The sequence below is a fragment of the Dromiciops gliroides genome, chromosome 1 (genome assembly GCF_019393635.1).
Source record: "Dromiciops gliroides isolate mDroGli1 chromosome 1, mDroGli1.pri, whole genome shotgun sequence".
NCBI lineage: Eukaryota > Metazoa > Chordata > Mammalia > Microbiotheria > Microbiotheriidae > Dromiciops > Dromiciops gliroides.
This window is the reverse complement of record NC_057861.1, coordinates 728,287,335-728,309,075: the sequence shown is the minus strand read 5'-3', so window position 1 is coordinate 728,309,075 and position 21,741 is coordinate 728,287,335. Positions and strand designations below refer to the sequence as shown.

The 21,741-nt window shown below is 39.9% G+C and overlaps 1 protein-coding gene across 1 annotated transcript in view; it reads right to left on the bottom strand.

The window, feature by feature from the left end:
• Positions 1 to 21,741, bottom strand: part of MDFIC2 (MyoD family inhibitor domain containing 2) — a 163,833-nt gene that overhangs the window by 51,876 nt on the left and 90,216 nt on the right. Inside the window, exon 3 of the mRNA XM_043978157.1 lies at positions 10,823 to 10,861. Coding sequence (XP_043834092.1) covers positions 10,823 to 10,861 — 39 coding nt within the window. The remainder of the gene's footprint in view (positions 1 to 10,822; positions 10,862 to 21,741) is intronic.

The window sequence follows — 21,741 nt, the reverse complement described above, 5'->3', positions numbered from 1 at the left end:
GAAGAGAATGGAAGGGAATAAGCATTTATATAGCGTTTACTGTGCACTGGGTATTTATATGACCTGATTTGATCCTTACAACAACCCTGCAAGGTAGGTGCTGTTATTTTCCCCATTTTACAGTTAAGGAAACCAACTTGACAAAAGTCACACAGCTAGGTGGTGTTCAAGATAGAATTTGAACTCAGGTCTTCCTAATTTCAAATTCAGATTTCGATGTTCTGTATCATCTAGCTGAGTGTTAACCTTCAGTTGACTTATTTTATTTATTTATTTTTGGGCGGGGCTATGGGGGAAGGGTTAAGTGACTTACCCAGGGTCACACAGCTAGTAAGTGTCAAGTCTCTGAGGCGGGATTTGAACTCAGGTACTCCTGAACCTGTGGCCAGTGCTTTATTCACTGTGCCACCCAGCTGCCCCTCAGTTGACTTATATTCACTCATAGATGTGTTGTTTCTCCTCAAGGGCAGGGACTGTTTCATTTTTGTCTTTGTAACTCAGTAACTTGAATGATGCCTGGTGCAGAGTAGTCACTTATTACAGGTCTATTGATCAATGTCTACTACCTGGTCTGTCTATTGATGGACTAACTGGAGACTTTGTTCATCTGTATGTCATTTTTGTAGTGTGGTTAACATGAATTATCTCTTTGGAGTTACTAAGGATCTTACTGAAGAGACCCTGCCAGGAAATCAAGGCTTAGGATAGTCAGCACAAGGTGAGTTAGCTGAGAACAGAGGAATCTGCAGAAGTTTGCAATTCATAAGGAATTGTTCTTCATTTCACTCTGAGTGTAATTTTATAGTCTATTTGAACCATTAAATAGAAGCAGTGACAAGATGCTCACTTAAAAATGCTATAGGTACCCTTTCCCAAGAAAGGGAGATTGAGCTATATAATACATTTCTAAGAGTTTGAGGGCAAATTTACTCAGTTTCAGGAAACTCTTAAAAAGTATGGGATGATCGGGCAGCGAGGTGACGCAGTAGATAGAGCACCGGCCCTGGAGTCGGGAGTACCTGAGTTCAAATCCGGCCTTAGACACTTAACACTTACTAGCTGTGTGACCCTGGGCAAGTCACTTAACCCCAATTGCCTCACTAAAAAAACAAAAAACAAAACCAAAAAAACAAACAAAAAAAGTATGAGATGATCAATCAATAAAACAAGCATTGATTAAGCATCTACTATATATTGGGTTCTGTGCTATGTGCTAATATGCAGACAAAAAATGAAATAGTTCCTACCCTCGAGAAGCTTATATTCTATCAAGGGTAACCAACATATGTATGCATATCTCTCTATATATACAAAACTTGTAAAGAGGAAATAAAAGGTATTTTTTGTGGGTAAAGTTGAAGGTGAGGGGGCTAAGGGAGAGATATGATCAGCCTGGATATTGGGAAATGCCACAGGCAGAAGATCATGTTTGATGTGAGACAGGAGAACAACCAGAGATATCATGATTCTGAATATTCACTTGCATTCTTTTTACCTAATGTTCTCTGATTTACTTCTTCAAGCTCCATTATCTATACTTCTAAATTTCTCTATCTCCAACCATTCTCCCCTGTCTTTCTGGCTTGGAAACAAAAAAGAGATGGTTCATCTCCTTACCAATGTCTGTGTCCTTGAATTCTAGCCCTTCTGTATCCCCAGGACTTGCCTCCTTCCTGAATCTTCAGTTTCTCTCTATAGGTTCCTTCTCTCCTAAACATCATTCTCAGAAACCTCTGTTCTTAAAAATGAACTCGGGGCAGTTAGGTGGCCCAGTGGATAGAGCACCGGCCCTGGATTCAGGAGGACCTGAGTTCAAATCCGGCCTCAGACACTTTATACACTTACTAGCTGTGTGACCCTGGGCAAGTCACTTAACCCCCAATTGCCTTACCAAAAAAAAAATGAACTCAACTGAATGTAACAAGCATTTATTAGACACCTACTATGGATAAGCTGTACTTGATTCTGGAGATAGGAAGGCAAGTTTGAAAGGATTCCTCTTCTCAAGGAACTTAACTTCTATTGGGGGAGATAACATGTATAGTAAAAACAGAGTAAACAGAGAAGTTAGTACAAAACCACCACCAACACCACCACCACCAATAACAACAACATGTTCCCTCTTTCTTATTATACTCTAGAGTGCCTTTCTCACTTCTTTCTGTCATTATGATGCTTCTAGAAAGAATTTTGTCATGGTTCAATCATTTCAGTCATGTCCAACTCTTTGTGATCCGCTCTGGGAGTTTCTTGGCAAAGATACTGGAGGGGTTTGCCATTTCTTTCTCTAGCTTATTTTACAAATGAGGAAACTGAAGCAAATAGGGTTAAGAGACTTGCACAAGGTCACACAGCCAGTAAGTATTTGAGGCTGGATTTGAACTCACTTTTTTGAGGCTTTATCCACTGCACTACCTAGCTTCCTCCTCCAGAAAGATTAGTTTACACTTAATTTATTGTGACTCTGTCCAGACTGTCTCTTTTGGCCCCTTAACATTTTATCTTCCATTCTGGCTGCTTCCTAGTCCCTGGATTGAAAATGCGATTGTCAGAACTCAGTGGCCCCCATCACCCAAAATGATGATGTCTTTTTAGTCTTCATCCTTCATGATTTTCCTGCATAATTTGACACTATTAGCCACCCCCACTTCTTTATTGTAATAACTCTTCCTTAGTATCTGTGATGCTATATTACTGTTTCTCTTCAATTCCTCCTCTGTCCCTTTCTCATTGTCTTCTCAACTGATTCTACTTCCTCAACTTAGCCATTCCTTCTAGGTCTCTCTCCTAAGGAGCAACTCTGGGAAAGTTACTTCTCAAGTCAAGTCACCAAGCATTTATAAGCACCTACTATGTGTCAGGTACCTTGCTTAGCACTGGAGAGGCAAAGAAAGGCAAAATAGTTCCTGCTCTCAGACTTCACTGGTCTTATGGGAGAGACAATGTGCAAATGACTAGTAACAAACAAGATATAAACATGATATGTTGGAACTGACCTCAGAGGGAAGGCACTAGCAGTGAGGGGGATTGGGAAGTTTTCTAATAGAGCTGGGGTTTGAGCTGGAACTTTAAGGAAGACTGAGGAGTCAAAAGGTGTAGATGAGAGAAGAGAGAATTCCAAACACAGGGTGTGGGCATCAAAATGCCTAGAGTCAGGAGCTGGAGTGTTTTGCAAGAAGAGCAGCATGGATTTTGCTTTATCACAGAGTACATGGGGATGGAGAAGAAGCTGAAAGATATGATAGGAAAGGGAGGAAGGGCCCAGGGCATGAGAGCTTTAAAAGCCCAAACAGAGGATTTTATATTTGATCTTAGAAGCAATAGAAAATCATTGGAATTTATTGTGTAGGGAGGTTGCCTGGTCAGACCTAAACTTTAGGAAAATCAATTTCACAGCATAGTGGAGAATAGGCTGGAATGGGGAGAGACCCTAGGTAGGCAGTCCTATCAGCAACAGTCCAGGCTTGAGGTTATGAGGGCTTGCACCAGAGTCATGGCTATTTAAGAGGAGAGAAGGGGGTAAATTTTAGAGATGCTGTGAAAGTAGAAATAACAACATTTGGCAACTGATTGGGTGTGGGGGTGAGAAATAGCAAGGAATCAAGTATGATGCCCAGATTCTGAGCCTAGGTTACCAGGAAGTTGCTCCCATGGTGGTAATATGTATAAAAGGAAAAGGGGAAGGTTGGGGAAGACTGTGATTTCAGTTTTGGATTTGTTGATTTTAAGATGTCTATGGGACATACAGTTTAAGATATTCATTATACAGTTGGAGATATAAGACTGAAAGTCAAGAGAGAGCTTAGGACTGGACAAGTAGATATGAGAATCATCTAATAAAAAATGTCCCATGGCTTCCCATGATCTGCCCCCAAAAAGTATAGACTTGGCATAGTGGAATCAAGAAGACCTGGGTTCAAGTCTGCTCTCTGACACACACCCTGGCTGTGTGACTCTAGGCAAGTCACTTAACCTCTAAGGGCTCTAGGCAAATCTTTAAGACTCTAAGTTACTGAAAAAATATTGGCAGAGAGGTTTTTCTCACCAGGGAGTGAATTTCCTAAAACAGTGAAATTTTTGGTGCTAGACCTATGCTTCTTTAATAGCTTGGTGCTCAACCAAGGACTTGGTTCCAAACTATCTATCAGATTTCTCTCCTTATACACTGTTTTCTAGACAAACCTGACTACTGGCTATTTCAGTATGGTGAAAAGAGCAATGGGTTTGCATTCAGACTTTGAACCCTAAACCCGTGTCTTACTCCCTGAGTGATCTTGGGAAGACCACTTAATCTCTGTGGGCATGAGTTTTTTTCATCTGTAAAATCAGCTTGGACTAGAAGACCAATACATTCATCTTTTGTAAGTCCTAGAAACAAGGTAGATGATTTCCACTGCTTCTAGTGGTCAATAGACTCTCTCTTAAATTTGAATAATAGGTATTAACCATGTGTATATATATTTTTTTTGTTTGTTTGTTTGTTTGTTTGTTTGTTTTGCGGGGCAATGGGGGTTAAGTGACTTGCCCAGGGTCACACAGCTAGTAATTGTCAAGTGTCTGAGGCTGGATTTGAACTCAGGTACTCCTGAATCCAGGGCCGGTGCTTTATCCACTGCTCCACCTAGCTGCCCCCGATGTATATATTTTTAAAGCAGAGGGGTCTCATTTTTCCAGTGAATTAGGGATTCACATGGACTTCACAGGACTGAAAAGCAGAAAGAAATCTTAGAGATAGTCTGATACAACTCTCTCATTTTACAAGTGTGGAAACTGAGACTTGGAGAGATGAAGTGACTTGACTTAAATCACACAGTCAGTGATTTTTCCATTTGTTTTTCCTATTGCTACTAAGTTCAGCATGGCTTGTATTACTAATACTTGGGTGCCCTCTGCAATCTAAGGACAAATTCTAGGCAGCTAGATGGAACAGTGGATAAAGCACTGGCCCTGGACTCAGGCAGACCTGAGTTCAACTCCGACCTCAGACACTTGACACTAGCTGTGTGACCCTGGACAAGCCACTTAACCCTCATTGCCTGGCAAAACCCAAATAAATAAATACATTTAATTAAATAAAGACAAGTTCTGTATTCAGGCAAACAATAGTTTGCCATAGTATTTAAAGGCCTAATTTGGAGTCAAGAAAATCAAAATTTGAATCCCATCTCTGATGTTTACTCATTGTTTAACTCATTATGTAAATCACTTAAATCTTCAGAGTTTCAATTTCCTCATGTATAAAATGAGTATTATGGGACAATAGATTGAGAGTTGTAAGCAACCTTAAAGGTCACTTAACCTAGCTCCCTCAATTGAGAGAAGAAGAAATTAAGGCTCTGACCAAAGGTTAGGCATGTAGCAAATGCTGAAACTACTTTTTCAATATAAATAGTCTGAATCCAAATGAGGTATTCTTTCCACTATGGCACACTGCCTCAGATAATAATATCTCTAGTGCCTAGCTCAGTGATTCTTTTGGGATTGTGGAAACAAGACTCTAAATAAGAATTATGCTTCTAAAGAAATTGATATAACTATTAAGACCTGTGGACAGAGTAGGTATGTTTGACCTGAAGAAACTCTGGAGAAATTTGTTTCTATGGGAGATTTGTCCTTTGGCAGGACAATGGAAAGCAATCAAGAAACTTACAATAATTGTATAATGTTCCAGTTACAACTGATTCACCATATCCTGCTAACTACTCCTTCATCAATCTAACTTTGTACTTCTGTCCCCCAATGTTGTACTAATCTCCACTCCCATTTACCCTTCATCACTGTATCACTGCCAATTTATTCTTTTGTCTCCACAACCCAGTTGTCAAATTATAATTTGGTCAGGCGCTTTTCACTTGGGGAAAACCCACTTGTGTGTCTCTGGTCCAGTTCTCTTCTTAGGTACAGAAGTAATAGAAATGCCTTGGCTAAATCAGGAAAATGAAGAATGCTAAGTTAATTTTTGTACAGGGTCAAAGGAAATGATCTCACCTCTGGCACTTACTACTTAGGTAACCACGGGCAAGTCACTCCAACTGCCTGTACCTCAATTTCCTCATCTCTGAAATCAGAAAGAGACTAGAAGGGCTCTGAGGTTTTTTCCAGGTCTAGTTGTGTGATTCTGAGATCTGAGAGTGATTTGAAAAGCTTAGTGTTACATCAATGTCAGATTATCATCACCATCACCATCAGCACCGTCCCACCCCTCTCCGTTTTCCTACCATTGCCATTTCCCCAGGTATCAGAAAAAGGTCAAATATAATGTGGCATTTTTCTTTGGAAATGAGCCATCCACTATGGACCCCAGAACCACACCAAACAGCTCTTCTCTATTTCGGGGATGCATCCTAACCTCAAGCTACTCAGCCCAGCAGCCATGGCACATTGTTGCCTGTAACTGTTTTGCATTCATAACAAGAGCAATCTCCCCTCTGTCAGCAGAGCACTATTGTTAACAACTATAAATGTATTAAAAACACAAGGGCATTTTCATCTGTGTTTTGTGCATGAGAAATATTGTTGCCTGACAAGCTCCAATTGGCAAGTGAAAAGAGGCCTTATTGAAGGAAACAGCAGTAGCAAACAGTGAGCTAGGCAGAATCATGGTAATTGTCCCTTTAACATTGGCAGCGTGCATTCACTTAATATGACTGCTGCTCTGTCTCTGCCTCATCCAGACCCAGAGGACCTGTTAGACAAGCCGCCAGCCACCTCTCTCTGGGATCAAGCTGTCAATGCAAACTTGCTTTCTTTCTCTTTTTCTGAGCTAAGCTCTACCCCCAGAGCTCGGGTTGCTTTTCCTGAGTGAGAGCTTTAAAAGAACTCCATTCTAAATGATATCACCCGCGCTGTTCTCTTCAAACTGACAGAACAAAAGAACCAAATTCCAGAAGCCGGGTATGAGTGACTTGTTAGTTGCTTGGAATGATGACTTCCTACATCCGTGGTTTATCAGCACCCATTGGCAGAGGTTTGGCCTTGCTGAGCCCCATCTCTCACTAATTTCTAATAAAGTGGGCAGGAGAGATTCTTGGTCAGAGACTCCCCCAAAGGAGGGACTATTCAGGAGCTTTAGGAGCAGTATTTACCCTCCAGACTCATTGCAAGATAGACCTGGGAGCCTAATTTACCTGTAAAGACAGAATAGTTTGGCTGCTATTGGAACTGTTCCTTCCTTAGCCTGAGCCCAGTCCTCAGCCAAGCATGATGATCAAGGGCCAGCTTTCTGATGAGTCTTTATCAGTATCATTTTTACAAGGAATCACTGCTTGCCACTTATTTCCCTCCCCCTCCCCACCTCCTGATTGTTATTATCTATTTAGAGTAATGGGACTAACTTCATTATGGGGAGGGTCATGACAACAAACTGAATGTAGTGTGTACACTGGAGTCAGAGTTTCCTGGGTTTGAATTCCCCCTCTGATGTTTACTATCAGTGTGGCCTTGGAAGAGTCACTTAAACTCCACAGACTTTAGTTTCCTTGTCTGTAAAATAAAGGAGCTGAATGACCTTCCATTTCCTTTCCTGCTCTGGATCTATGAAGCTAATCCTGAGGTCTGGTGCAGATCATCTTATAGGAATGTGATACTTTCATCTCTGAGTGCCTGAACTAAATGCTCTGCCCATTAGGAAGAGTAAATATTGTTTCATATTCCATGTGTAAGGAGTGGAATTCCATTTCCAGTAACCTTAATTAATAAGCTGGTCTACCCTGTGATACATTTATCTGTTGAAAATAGCTTTTTGATTGAGTTACAGAATCAATCAATCAGTAGACATGAATTGTACACAAGATTGTTTATACTTTGGGATCTGAACCTCTGACTAAGTCATGATGAGACAAAGTTATTGGCTAACAAAAAGAAGCTAAGCACACCTCTGGCACCTTTAAATAGTAGAGGAAGGTTAGAAGTTCCCCAATTTCGAGTAATCCAGCCCAAAGTTGGAATATTTCAGTTTGGGAGTTGAGTTTTCCATTTTGAACCAAACTTCTGATTTGGAACTACTCTTGGTGTATGGGACGGGGGAGAGGAGAAGTCAGAGAAGAAAACAAATATACTCCCTTTCCATTGATTGAACCAGTAGGAGACAACTTACCCAGCTGGGAACAAAAATAACCTAAGGACTCACTGAGGACAAACCCAGGCACATAAGGAAAGAAGCTTCAAATAGCATTATCCACTTGTACCAAAGAAGAATTCTGGCTGTAGATTCAAAAGAAGACTTATAGTAACCAGTGACTTCCCCTTTGGTCACATACATTCCTCACACATGTGCCTTTTCACCATTGCATCTTAATATTGAGACCACTTTTACCATAGAATTGCACATATTTACATAGGATTGTGCTCAATACATTTGGAGAGATGTTTTACAGAAATGATTCTTGGTATACTTAGCAAAAATAATTTTTAAAAAAGCTAATTGAGGGGCAGCTAGGTGGCGCAGTGGATAAAGCACCGGCCCTGGATTCAGGAGTACCTGAGTTCAAATTCGGCCTCAGACACTTGACACTTACTAGCTGTGTGACCCTGGGCAAGTCACTTAACCCCCATTGCCCCACAAAAAAAAAAAGCTAATTGAAGACTAGATGATTGATGATAAACAGAAGTATACTGATGGGGCCTCACGAACTAAGACAGTGTTAGAGGCCACAACTTCTCAGTTATCTCTAGTACACTAATGGGAATAGTAACCAACTTACCACTGAGGACCTCAATCTGTGAGTTTGAACAGGAGTTGGGTGTGTGGTTCCAGAAGACTTGCTACTCATTTAAAATTTTAACACTTCCAAACTGATTTTGGTTTAGGAACACAAAGTGGTTAGTATAAGACCTAATCCTAGAAAGTATACTGAGAGGGCTGTGTGGGATAATGGATAGAGAAATAGTCTCAGAATCAGGAAGACTTAGGGTCTAGTATGACCTCTGACACATACTGGTTATGTGACCCTACTATTTCATTCTTTGCATCCCTAGCAGCTGCACAGTGCCCAGCACATAGTACGTGCTTAATGAATGCTTGCTGTTAGATTGATATCTGAATGCTCCCAGGAAATCCATTAAAACTATAAGCTGCAGGGGTCAGCTAGGTGGTACAGTGCATAAAGCACCGGTCCTGGATTCAGGAGTTCCTGAGTTCAAATCCGGCCTCAGACACTTGACACTTACTATCTGTGTGACCCTGGGCAAGTCACTTAACTCCCACTGCCTGGCCAAAAAAACCCAAACAAACAAAAACAAAAACCCTATAAGCTGCAGAGTAGGTGTTTTACAATGATGGGGGGGGTATTTTTACCAGGATTTCTCTATACCAATGAAATAACAAGTCCAGTCTTTTCAAAATATCACAAGGCTACAAAAGTCTTAAAGGGGCTAATTTTTGTCCTTCCTTTATATTATCAGCACAGTTGGTTTAGAGTCCACTGTGATTGTGGTGTTATGCTGGCCTTAGAGAGAGATTAATTGAGGAAATGAACAGCATTGCTTTGTAGCTGATAGTCCTAGGTTCAGGTTATGCCACTGACACACATTGGATATATGATTATGGAAAATGGCAAGTCATTTAGTCTTGCAAGGGACCAGGCAACTGTCTAGGATTATAGGTTATAGTGGAATTAGTTTCCCACTGGGGTCTTGCACTGGAAATTCTCTCATATCACTGCTAGAGTTCTGGGCTTGGAGTCCAGAAAGCCTTAATTTCTTAAAATCCTGAAGTTGGCTTTTTAGAGTTGGAAGTAAGTAGGCAAGTCAGTTAACCTCCATATGTCTCAGGCAACTTCTTAGGGTTATCTGCTAAGTGGTAGCCTAGTAACAATGTACTTTGTAGAAAGAGTTCCCATGCTGGGAGTCCCCTATACTGATGTAATCAGTTAATTTACTCCAGTTATTTAACTTTTCACATACTTTTGTCTTATATCCTAAATTTGTATCCTGTTTTGAGCTGCCTCAGGATAGAGAGAAGTTTCACTTCCATTGAAAACCTTTAGTAAGGGGTCATTTATTTGTTTACTTGTCTTGTATGGTACACTATGTTTTGGTGTGTGTTGACTATTGTTCTATTATTCTTTCCAACTAGATCATGAAGTTGCATGTGGGCAAGGATAGTGTCTTAACCTTATTTGTGTCTCCCATGGTGCCAAGCACTGTGCTTTGCACAAAGAAGGTACTTAAAAATTAGTTTCATTTCACTTTAGCTACAAGTTCACTGTGGTGATGAGCTAAGTCAATGCTTTAAGGTAGCTAGGTGGCACAGTGGATAGAGCATGGGCTCTGGAGTCAGAAAGACCTGAGTTCAAATTCCACCTTAGACATTTACTAGTTGTGTGAGCCTGGGCAAGTGACTTAACCTCAGTTTGCTCAACTGTAAATGGGGGTTAATAATAGAACCTTCCTTCTAGGGCTGTTGTGAAGATCAAATGAGATATTATTTGTAAATATTATAATATAAAGTAGCTGATAAATAAATGTTGTTTTCTTCCTTCTTTATTTCTTCTTTCATGAACATAAATGGTGTTTAACCATTAATTCAATTGGAATGAATTAACTTGGAAAGGTGAGGAATTCTTTTTTTTTTTGTGGGGCAATGGGGGTTAAGTGACTTGCCCAGTGTCACACAGTGAGTAAGTGTCAAGTGTCTGAGGCTGGATTTGAACTCAGATACTCCTGAATCCAAGGCCAGTGCTTTATCCACTGTACCACCTAGCTGCCCCCAAGGTGATGAATTCTTTAAGGTGAAGTTTAAGTTATTCCATTAGCATGAGCACATTGTACTGGGACAACCATTTAAGGAAAAAGAACTATGTGAGAAGTAATGTGAACTTACCAGAATCTTGAAGAGGATTTTGGCTTGAACTGGATAATTCTGAGAGGGAGAGAAAGAGACACAGAGAGACAGAGACAAAGAGAGACAGAGAGACACAGAGAGAGAGACACAGAGAGACAGAAAGACAGACAGACAGACAGATAGAGAAAGAGATGGAGAGAGAGAGACAGAAAAACACAGAGACAGAGACACAAAGAGACAAACACAGAGACAAAGACAGAGGCAGAGACATACAGAGAGAAACAAAGGGAAAGAAAGATGCAAAGGGTTAATTCATTATTTATTAAAAAGTTTTTTTGTATTTCTTCTGGATTTACTTTCCCCACCCCTAATAGTTAGCCTAATATAATTTCCCCCCATCCATTTAGTTCTACTTGCTATCTTCACACTCCAAAAAATGGATTTATAAAGATAATAATTATAATATAATATAATATATTATATGAATAATATAATTATGTATTTCTATAACATTTAAAGTTTCCAAAGTGCCTCACTCATAACAATATGTGAATGGGGCAAGTATGATTATCCTCATTTTACATATGAGCTGTTGGCAGTTGTGAGCCTTCTCCCTGGTTATGCAGTTTATATATTCCAGAGCTAGGATTTCCGTGTAGTTATCAGACCTATGGTGCTCTAGACACAACACCAAGCTAAATATTTTGTAGATGAACAATTTTACATAGATATATAGCTATAGCAATATAGAAAATAGTAAAATAGATAGATGGATAGAGAGATGACTAGATGGATGAATGGATAGATCTCTGTTGGGATCTGAAAGAAGATACATGAAAGAAGGTAGATGACAAGGGAATGCTTGTTGCATTTGAGGTGGCATAAAAAACCCTTTTCAGGGCCAGCTAGGTGGCACAGTGGATAGAGCACTGGCCCTGGATTCAGGAAGACCTGAGTTCAAATCTGACCTCAGACACTTAACACTTACTAACTGTGTGACCCTGGGCAAGTCACTTAACCCCCATTGCCTCACCCCAAAACAAAACAAAAGAAAAAAAACACTTTTCAAAATAATGTTGAGCTGAGGTGGTATCCTAGGTCATCATAGATTTTTAGGAACTGTTCCATTTGGATGTGGTTTTTAGTGACCTTGCTATTTCATTACTCTCATTAGTTTGTCAATGAAGCACTTAGGAATCATATATGACATAAAGAAACTCATTATTTGATTAGAGTGTTGAATTAACATTTGCTTTGAAAGCCAGCATTTCTTATCTTCCACTTCCTGTCCCTTTTATGGGAATTCTGTTGAATGAAATAGACCACGAGAGACCTTATCAGTAGACAAACTAGCAACCACAGGACCTGGATGGAGAAGACATTAGTCCAATGCAGTGCACATTTAAGAGAGAGGGGTTTTAGTGGCTTGTCAGATCAATAAAAGGAAAGCATGTGATGTGTCAGGCAGAAGAGCAAATGTGACCTTGGGCTATGTTCATGGAAATATCATTTCCAGAGCAAGGGAGTTGATAATCCTTCATTGCTTTGCCCTGATCAGATCACATACATTGTAGAATTATGGGCACCATATTTTAGAAGGGACATTGACAAGCTGGAGTTCAGACGATGATGGGGTATGCTGATAGAAAGATAGCAAGAAACCTGGCCATGAATGGAGAGGTCAGGAGAGAAAAAATGTGGATCTTTAGCCAGGAGATGAAAATGACTTTTTAAGAGATGAAGAGTTTCTGATATTTGAAGAGATTGAAGAGGGTCTAGATTTGATCTTGGGCCCTAGAGACTGGAACAAGGAACAATTGATGGAAATTCAAGAGTTAGTTTTGAGACCAAAACAAACGAAAGTTCCTTAAAATGGATGGAGCTCCCTTGGAGATGGGTGAGCTCTCTAATACTGAATGTCTTCAAGCATGGTCTGGATGGCTAATTGCTGAAGATGTAGTGATAAGACAATCCCCTGTCCCCCATCCCGGGCCTCTTCTAGATTGAAGATTTTATGATTCTTTAGTACTGTTTTGTAGGATAAATAATAATTACTGACATTTGCATATTGCATCAAGTTTTTTATCATAAAAGTATTTTATTATTTTCTAGTTACATGTAGAGATAGTTTTCAACATTTGTTTTCTTTTTCTTTTATTTTTTTTGCAACAAACATTTATTTTATTTTTTCCAGTTACATGTAAGGCTAGTTTTCAACATTCATTTTCATAAGATTTAGAGTTCCAAATTTTTCTCTGTAACGATTGGAATAACGCCACCTGCTGGATACTTACTGTAGAGGAGTTCTGCCCATGAAGGGAAGGTCTTTGAGGGCAAGACCAGGAGTCAGGAAGTGACGCGGGCTAGTGGGAGGAGGAAGGAAGAGACTGGCGCTCGGTCTCGCTCTCTTTCCTCTGGACTCTGGTGGAGAGCGGAGCTAGAAATGTGCTCTCCCTTTAATAGATAGGAATCTAGGCCTTTCTCTCTCTCTTTACCAAATTCTTATTCTCCTTAATAAATGCTTAAAAGTCTAACTCTTGCTAAAGCTTATAATTTATTGGCGACCACTCATTAGATATTTTAGACAGTTTAGCTAGAATTTTAGCCCTTAACATCTCCCTCCTTTTCCTCCCCTCTCCACAAGACAGCAACCAGATTATATATGTACAATCCACAACTGCTATTTTTATCAGTTCTTTCTATGGGGGTGGATAGTAAGATTCTTCATTAATCCCTTGGGATTGTCTTGGATAATTGCATTGCTGAGAGCAGTTAAGTCATTCACAATTGCTCATTGAACAGTACTGCTGTCACTATGCACAATGTCCTCCCAGCTCTGCTCACTTCACTGTACATCAGTTCATGAGTCTTTCCAGGTTTTTCTGGGATCATCCTATTTGTCATTTCCTACAGCACGATACCATTCCACCAAATCATATACCACAGCCTTTTCTGTCATTCCTCAATTGATGGGCATTCCCTTGATTCTTAATTCTTAGCCACCACAGAGTTGCTATAAATATTACTTTTACAATTTCCCCCCTGTTCTCTTTTTCATTATTACTATTGTTAACTATTTCCCTTCCATCCTATTCCCTTCCCCATGATATTTATTCTATTATCCATCTTCTTTCATCCTATCCCTCTTCAAAAGGGATTTGCTTCTGTCTGTCCCCTCCCCCAATCTTCCCTCCCTTCTTTTGCCTCTCTCTCTTTATCCCCTTCCCCTCCTATTTTCCTACAGGGTTAGAGAGATTACTCCACCCAATTGAGTGTGAATGTTATTTCCAACTTGAGCCAATTATGATGAGATTGAGATCTCTGAGCCAATTCTGATGAGTATTAGGCTCATTTACTGACCACATTAAATAGATTACTCCACCCTCCTTGAGGCAACTGTGATGAGTTTAAGGTCTTTGAGTCTTTTCTGAGGAGTGTAAAATTCATTTACTGCCTTTCTCCTCCCCCATCTCTTCCCCCACTCCATAAGCCCTTTCCTATTTCTTTCATGTAGGATTTCACCTCTACCCTTCCCCCTCCCCCAGTGCATTACCCTCACCCCTCAATTTAACCCTAAAGATGTCATCATGGGGCAGCTAGGTGATACAGTGGACAAAGCATCCACCCTGGACCCAGGGGGATCCCACTCAAAACCCAGCCTCAGACAAAAGACAGTCACCCACTGCATGACCCCAGGTATATCCCCCAACACCAATTTTTTATGGTTCTCTAGAGTCTTGTATTTGAAAGTAAAATTTGCCATTCAGTTCAGCTCTTTTCATCATGAATACATGAAAGTCCTCTTTTTCATTAAAGTCCCATATTTTCCTCTGAAAGATTACGATCAGTTTTGGTGAGTAGGTGATTATTAGTTGTAATTTCAATTCCTTTGCTCTCTGGAATATCATATTCCATGCCCTTTTATCCTTTAATGAAGAAGCTGCTAGATCTTGTGCTATCCTGTTTGGGGCTCCACAGTACTTGAATTCTTGTTGGCAGCTTGCAATATTTTCTCCTTGACCTGAGAGCTCTGAAATTTGGCTATAATATTCCTAGGAGTTTTCCTTTTGGGGTCTCTTTCTGGAGGTGATCAGTGGATTCTTTCAATGTCTATTTTAGCTTCTTCTTCTAGAATTTCAGGGCAATTTTCCCTGACAATTTCTTGGAAGATGATGTCTAAGCTCCTTCCTTGATCATGGTTTTCAGGTAGACCAATAATTTTCAAATTCTCTCTCCTGGACCTATTTCCTAGGTCAGCTGTTTTTCCCAGAAGATATTTCACATTGCCCTCTTTTTTATTCATTTGGATTTGCTTTATTGTATCTTGGTTTCTCATCAAGTCACTAGCTTCCATTTGTTCAATCTCAATTCTTAGGCAATTATTTTCATCACAGAGCTTTTGTACATCGTTTTCCATTTGGCCAATTTGACTTTTCAAGTTTACTTTTTTCTCATGTCTTTCCTGCACCATTGTCATTTCTCTTTCCATTTTTTTCCTCTACCTCTCTAACTTTACCTTCAAAGTCCTTTTTGAGCACCTCTATGGCCTGCGACCAATTGATAATTTTTTTGGAAGCTTTAGATATAGGGGCCCTGACATTGGCATCTTCCTCTGAGGGTGCACCTTGATCTTCCTTTTCACTGAAGAAACTTTCTGTGGTCCTCACCTTTCTCTGTCTGCTCATCTTGCCTTTCTTTTACTTGACTTTTAGCTCCTTAAAGTGGGGCACTGTTTCCAGGCTGCAGTATCATAAGCTTTAGAAGTCTCAGGTGGTATGATTTAAGGAGGATCAGGTTTTTCACTCACTTGGCCTGTTCCTTGGTCTGTAAATGACTCCAGACCAACTTGCTAATCAACCAGCTTTGTGTGTTGTGGTTGTCAGCTCCAATGAGCCTGTGACCCTCCCCTATCTGGGCTACTGCTACTCAAGCCTACCTCCTGCTTCCCAGTAGGGGTGAAAAACCAAAGTTCTGCCTTAGCATCAGCATAAACCCTGTAGTCTCCCCCTTGCCAAGGGCTCAGCCTTCTCACCAGATTGTGAGCTTAGTCTCAGACGACACTGGCGCTTTAGCTGATTTAGAGGCTCTGGGGGTCTCCTTCTCTGGTGAGGCCTTCCTGGGACTGGATCTGCGTCAGGGTGATTGTGGGGTTGGGCTCCACTCCTGTCTCAGCACAGCAGCTCCCTCCTTCCAAGTCATTCTTGGTTAGAAGATGATTTCAGCACATTTTTCTGTGGGTTTTGCTGTTCTAGACATTGTTCTATGGTATTATTTGGATGTTTTTTGGAGCGATCATGTCATGATTTTGAGAGCTCACTGCCTTTCCTCTGCCATCTTGGCTCTGTCCCCTGAACCTTTGTTTTCATAAGATTTCTAGTTCTGAATTTTTCTCCATCCCTCCCTTCCCTTCACCTTCCCCAAGAGAGCAAGCAATCTGATATAGGTTATATATGTACAATCACATTAAACATATTGCATTGTTTTGTAAACTGTTTTACATACATTGCCTTGCTTGATTCTTATAGTGACACAGCCAGTATTCACAAGGGTCTTCGTTCTACTCTAAAATCACAAGATTTACCCCTGGCTCTCTCCTTGTAGCAATTATGTACCCCTAATCAAAATGTGTGTGTGTGGAGGGGCAGATAGGTGGTTCAGTAGATAGAGTGCTGGGCCTGAATTGGGGAATACTCATCTTCCTGAGTTCAAATCTTGTTTCAGACACTTTACTAGCTGTGTTACCCTGGGCAAGTCATTTAACCCTGTTTGCCACAGTTTCCTCATCTGCAAAATGAGCCAGAGAAGAAATGGCAAAGCATTCTAGAATCTTTGCTGAGAAAACTCCCAAAGGGGGTGACAAAGAGTTGCACATAATGGAGCAATAACACAAGTCAAATTGGAAACTGGGAGAAAGTGTGAACGGCTCAATAGCAATTGGTCACCAATGCCAAACATGTAGATGAAAGTATGAATGAAAGTAGTGGCAGATCAAGAATGTCTTTATTACCTGTAGGTTTCAGCAGGATATGTTTGAGGAGATGTAAGTCCATAATTGAACTAAATGAAGAAACTGAAGTCAAGGGAAAATACTGGATGGCTAAAGCAGAACTGTGACTCTCAAGGATCAATTTGGGCAGCTAAGGTTGTATAGTGGATCGATTGTAGGAATTGATGTCAGGAAGACCTTGGTGAATAGCTAGGTGATGTTGGGCATTTCACCTTTCTCATACTCAATTTCTTCATCTGTAAAATGAGGTAGTACCTACCTAAAAGATTGTTGTAAGGAGCAAATGAGATAATATAGCTATTATAATACAATATGTGTACATATATAACGTATCCGTAATACGTGTTATTATCTATTCTGTTCTAGAATAAAGCTGTTTTCAAACCTTGGATAGCCATAACTATATAACTGCTAGGTATTATAATAACGACTATTATCATGATAGTGATGATGACAACGATGATGTTGACAAAAGTCATGGCGATGATTAGTTGAGAGTCATTCCTGGTCATAGACATATAGCAGTCCAGGATTGCTCTGTGGTGGTGCATGTATTCTTTTTGGAGTGTAATATGGTCATTACTAGAGCACTGTAGCCATGCTTTGCACCCACAGGGCTCTATCACCATAGCCCCTATTTCATAGGGATCCCCATCCAGAGGAAGTACAGGATAGATTCTGTGGAGAATGGCCTGTTTCCTCTTCAAGCAAGAATCTAAACTCTGTTTAGACATAAGGATGCCAATTTTCAATATCCACCCATATTTCAACACACACACACACACACACACACACACACACACACACTCAGCTGAATTTCCCCAGTCAGAAGAATTATTAGTTGCAGCTCTGAGCTTAGGGATTTGAGTATTGAAAGGTTTTCTACACCAGAGTAGACTTTCAAGGTGGATTTGCTTTTGTTTAAAGCTCAGGATTGTGAGACTCTTAGTGGTCTCAACACTGAGTTGTTTTTAAAGTGAAAAAAATCACCATTTTGGATAAACCAATATATTTTGATCCAAAACAAGGCCTCTAAGGATTTGTTAGCAAACACTGAACTGAAATGGATCTTTAGGTGTAGGGAGTCCTTTAATTGACTTTTAGTGTGTCATTTTTTTTTTTCCTGGAAAGGGGAGGCCAATGTTAGCAATACTAACAAACATACCAGCTGCAGCTTAAGCGAGGCAGTGAGTTTTCTTTGATCCTTCCTTACTGTATATGAAGGAGGAAAGTAGCAGTCACCCCATTTACTGCTCCCCCTACAACATTATATCTTGACGAAGCAGTATGGGGTTGGCTTTGGGGTCAAAGGAACTGGGGCCAGATTTCATTTCTGATACTACCTGAGTGACCTTGGACAAGCTCCAACCTCCTGGGACTCAATTCTCTTCATGTATAAAATGAGGGTTAGACTATGCTCCAAAGTTCCTTCCAGCTGTAAATCAATAATCTTTGATCCTTTGTACAGGTGGTCCCCTCTACAGGGAATACATCTGTTTCTCACTTCCAAGCTCTTAGAACTCCTACTTACCATCATGACTCTAAGGTCTTCCTTCCCCACTCCTTTTTCCTTAACATTACTTTAAGTACATTCTGTATACAAAAATTGTATATATATGAACAAGACTACCCTTCCACTAGAACACGAGCCTTCTGAGTGTTAGACTGGTTTCACTTTTGTCTTTGTACCAGTGTTTAGTACTTTTGTCTTTCTCATCATGAATCCAGATCCGTGAGTTCATTGACATAGTGAACTTCCAGTGGGGAAATCCTTCTCTACCAATATAGATTACCCTCTGCTCTTCAACTCAGAGTGTTAGAGAGTTGCTTAGAGTACTGAGATACTATGTGACTCTCTCAAAAACACCTTTTCAGGATGTAGAATTGAATCTTGATTTATGGAATCCCTCTCTGTCCCCTAAGTCATTCTGCCTTTCTTTTGGCATAGGTTATAGATGTTTGATAAATGCTCATTAAGTAAATGAACTACAGTGGTATAGTCCATGTCACCATAAAGAAAGAATAATTTCCTAAGAAGGCATCACACTCCTAGTATACGCTCAGGTATTCTCTGGATTCTGGACTCTCATTTAAAAATGTGTTTCCTAGCCCTTCTTACTGTGAATATCTTTGACGATGTAAACAGATGCACTGTTTGGCTTTTTTATTCTGAATCCAGACTGACTGAAAGAATAGCTCCAAGAAAGTGTGATTTTTTTTCATTCCTCAAAGCTCAATTATGAGTACTTAATTTTCCCTCTTTGCATTACAGATCATTATAGCCTTACCAACCAGTTTTAATTTTTTTTCTGGCTAGAAATATAGCTATTTCTTTACCTTTTTCAAAATATCTGCCATAGAAATAAACATGACAACAAGTTTAAAATACTCTGGGAGTGTTACAAGTTGAATTTTAGCATTTAAGACATTTATTAATTTCCTTAAGGTTTTTTTTTAATAAGATCACAGGTTTTGAGCTGGAAGGAAACATTTGGATTCTCTTTTCTTTTCCCTCTTTTTCACAGATGAAGAAACTATGGCCCAGTTACTTGAACAAGATCACACAGGTAGAAAGGGAGAAGAGGCCAATTTGGAACCCACATCATTTAAATCCAAATCCAACCTGCTTTCCATTGTACCAAGCTGCTTCTAGGATTATGAAATTGCAAGTTTAAGACACTTGGTAAGCTGCTTGAAGGTAATGAATGTTTCCCATAAAACTTGATTCATCCTTTGAAAAATGAGAACAGTTAATAGCTTACTAACTCACTCTGACCCTCTGCAGGCCAGGATATTATTCTTCATTTTTGTGCCTATAATCTTTGTGCTCCTAATGAAGGTGCTGGCACAACAGTTTTAGACATGGAATTGACGGTACTAATACTGAGACCTGCACTTAGGGAACTCAGTACATGGAGGATTTAGCCAAGGAAATTAAATCATTTCCTAGGAGCTTCTGGCATTTCTGGGAGCTGCTGCTTCCCCTAGAAACAGTAGATGAGAAAGTCATCTTGAGCCAAATCAGGGCCCAAGAAGCAGGTGTCTGTTTTGAAAACTAGTGCACTGTTAGTGGAGCTGCAGATTGGTCCCCTTGTTATGGAAAAGACTTATGGAAAGTATGCAAGAAAAGCCATCACAACTATTCATGTTCCAAAAGAATCCTAAGCTTGGACATCTAGCAATGGAGATGAAAGATAGAAAAAAAAAATAAAGGCCTCATTTATGGTCAAATATCATTGGCATCACTTTTGTAGTAGAAAAAATGGAACATATGGAGTTTCCATTGATTCAGAAATGGCTGAACATTCGTGGTATATGAAAGCAATTGAATGTTATAGCTTGACAAGCAATTACTACTCTAAGCAATTCAGGAAATTGTGGGAAGAACTGTATGAATTAATGCAGAGTGAAATTAGTGTAACCAGGAGAACAATATACAAAAGGGCTATAATAATATAAACAAAAATACTTAAAAAAAATGCTTAGTTCTGATGAATTAAAATAGCCAATCTCAGCCCTGGCAATCATATTCCCCTAATCTCAGTAAAGAGGTGGAGACTTTTGGTGCTATGTGCATAAATCAGATATGGTCACTGTGTCTGTTGGTCTTAATTCACTTTTTCTTTGTTAAAAGGAAGAACTCAGTTGTGAGAGTGTATAGGGATTGTGATTTCAGTGGCAAAGGGAAAGCCCAAAAGAGGGATTTCCCTTTGTCTATCTCTTCTAAACTAAGCTGCCTCTCTATATGAGGAAGGGACTATTATATAAAAGCAAAGAGGGTCAACAAAACTCCTATGTATTTTTCAAAATCATACACGATTCCTTGAAAGTTTTTTTTTAACTTTTTTTTTTTTGAGGCAATTGGAGTTAAGTGACTTGCCCAGGAAAAACCTTGAACTTAGTCTTTTTTTTTTCTTTTTTGGGGGCATTGAGGGTTAAGTGACTGCCCAAGGCCACACAGCTAGTAAGTGTCAAGTGTCTGAGGCCGGATTTGAACTCAGGTCCTCCTGAATCCAGGACCAGTGCTTTATTCACTGCGCCACCTAGCTGCCCCCCTTGAAAGATTTAAGAACAGGGATACTTTACACTGTTGTTCAGGCATGTGTGACTTTTTGTGACCCCATTTGGAATATTCTTGGCAAATATGTTGTAGTGGTTTGCCATTTCCTTCTCCAGCTCATTTTACAGATAAGGAAACTAAGGCAAGAAGGGTTAAGTGACTTGCCCAGGGTCAATGTCTAGTAAATGTCTGAGGCCAGATTTGAACCCAGGAAGATGAACCTTCCTGAGTTCAGGCCTGGGGCTTTATCTATGGCACTTTCTAGCTGACCTACCTTAAAGGCTATCTGATTATAAATATCAATAGAGATGTGAAACAGGAAGATCCATGCTCTCCAAAGGTTTTTTTTTTTTTCCCCTCGTCATTGAAGATTCTCATATAGATTCCAAAAGAGAAGAATAATTTCCTATTGTCGATGAATTCCTTCAATTGCTTCAGTTTGCAAATGATTTTCTAAGGAGTTCTTTAATTCCCAGAACAACACAGAACATTCTAGGTAAGGTACACAATAATTTTAAAGAGTTATATCTAAACTATACTTATAGGGGAAAAGGGCGGGGGTGGTGAGGGATGAAGAATGCCTATTGTTAAGACTTCCATGCCTTTTTAAAGACAGCTCAGAGGGGTGATCCATCAGGACAAGCACCATGGACAGATACTGCCGATAAACCGGGAACTGACTCCAAAACGGAATAGCAGAATGAGTTTGCTGTATTTAACTTAGGAAATTTTGCTGCACTTTAATTCAATTGCATTGGATTTAACATGCATTTTAAAAGTGTTTACAATGTTCTAAGTATCTGGATACAAAGATAAAACTGAAAAATTGCCTGTCCTTAGGAAGCTTACATTCCACCCTTGGAAAAAATCTCTATACATACACGTATCCAT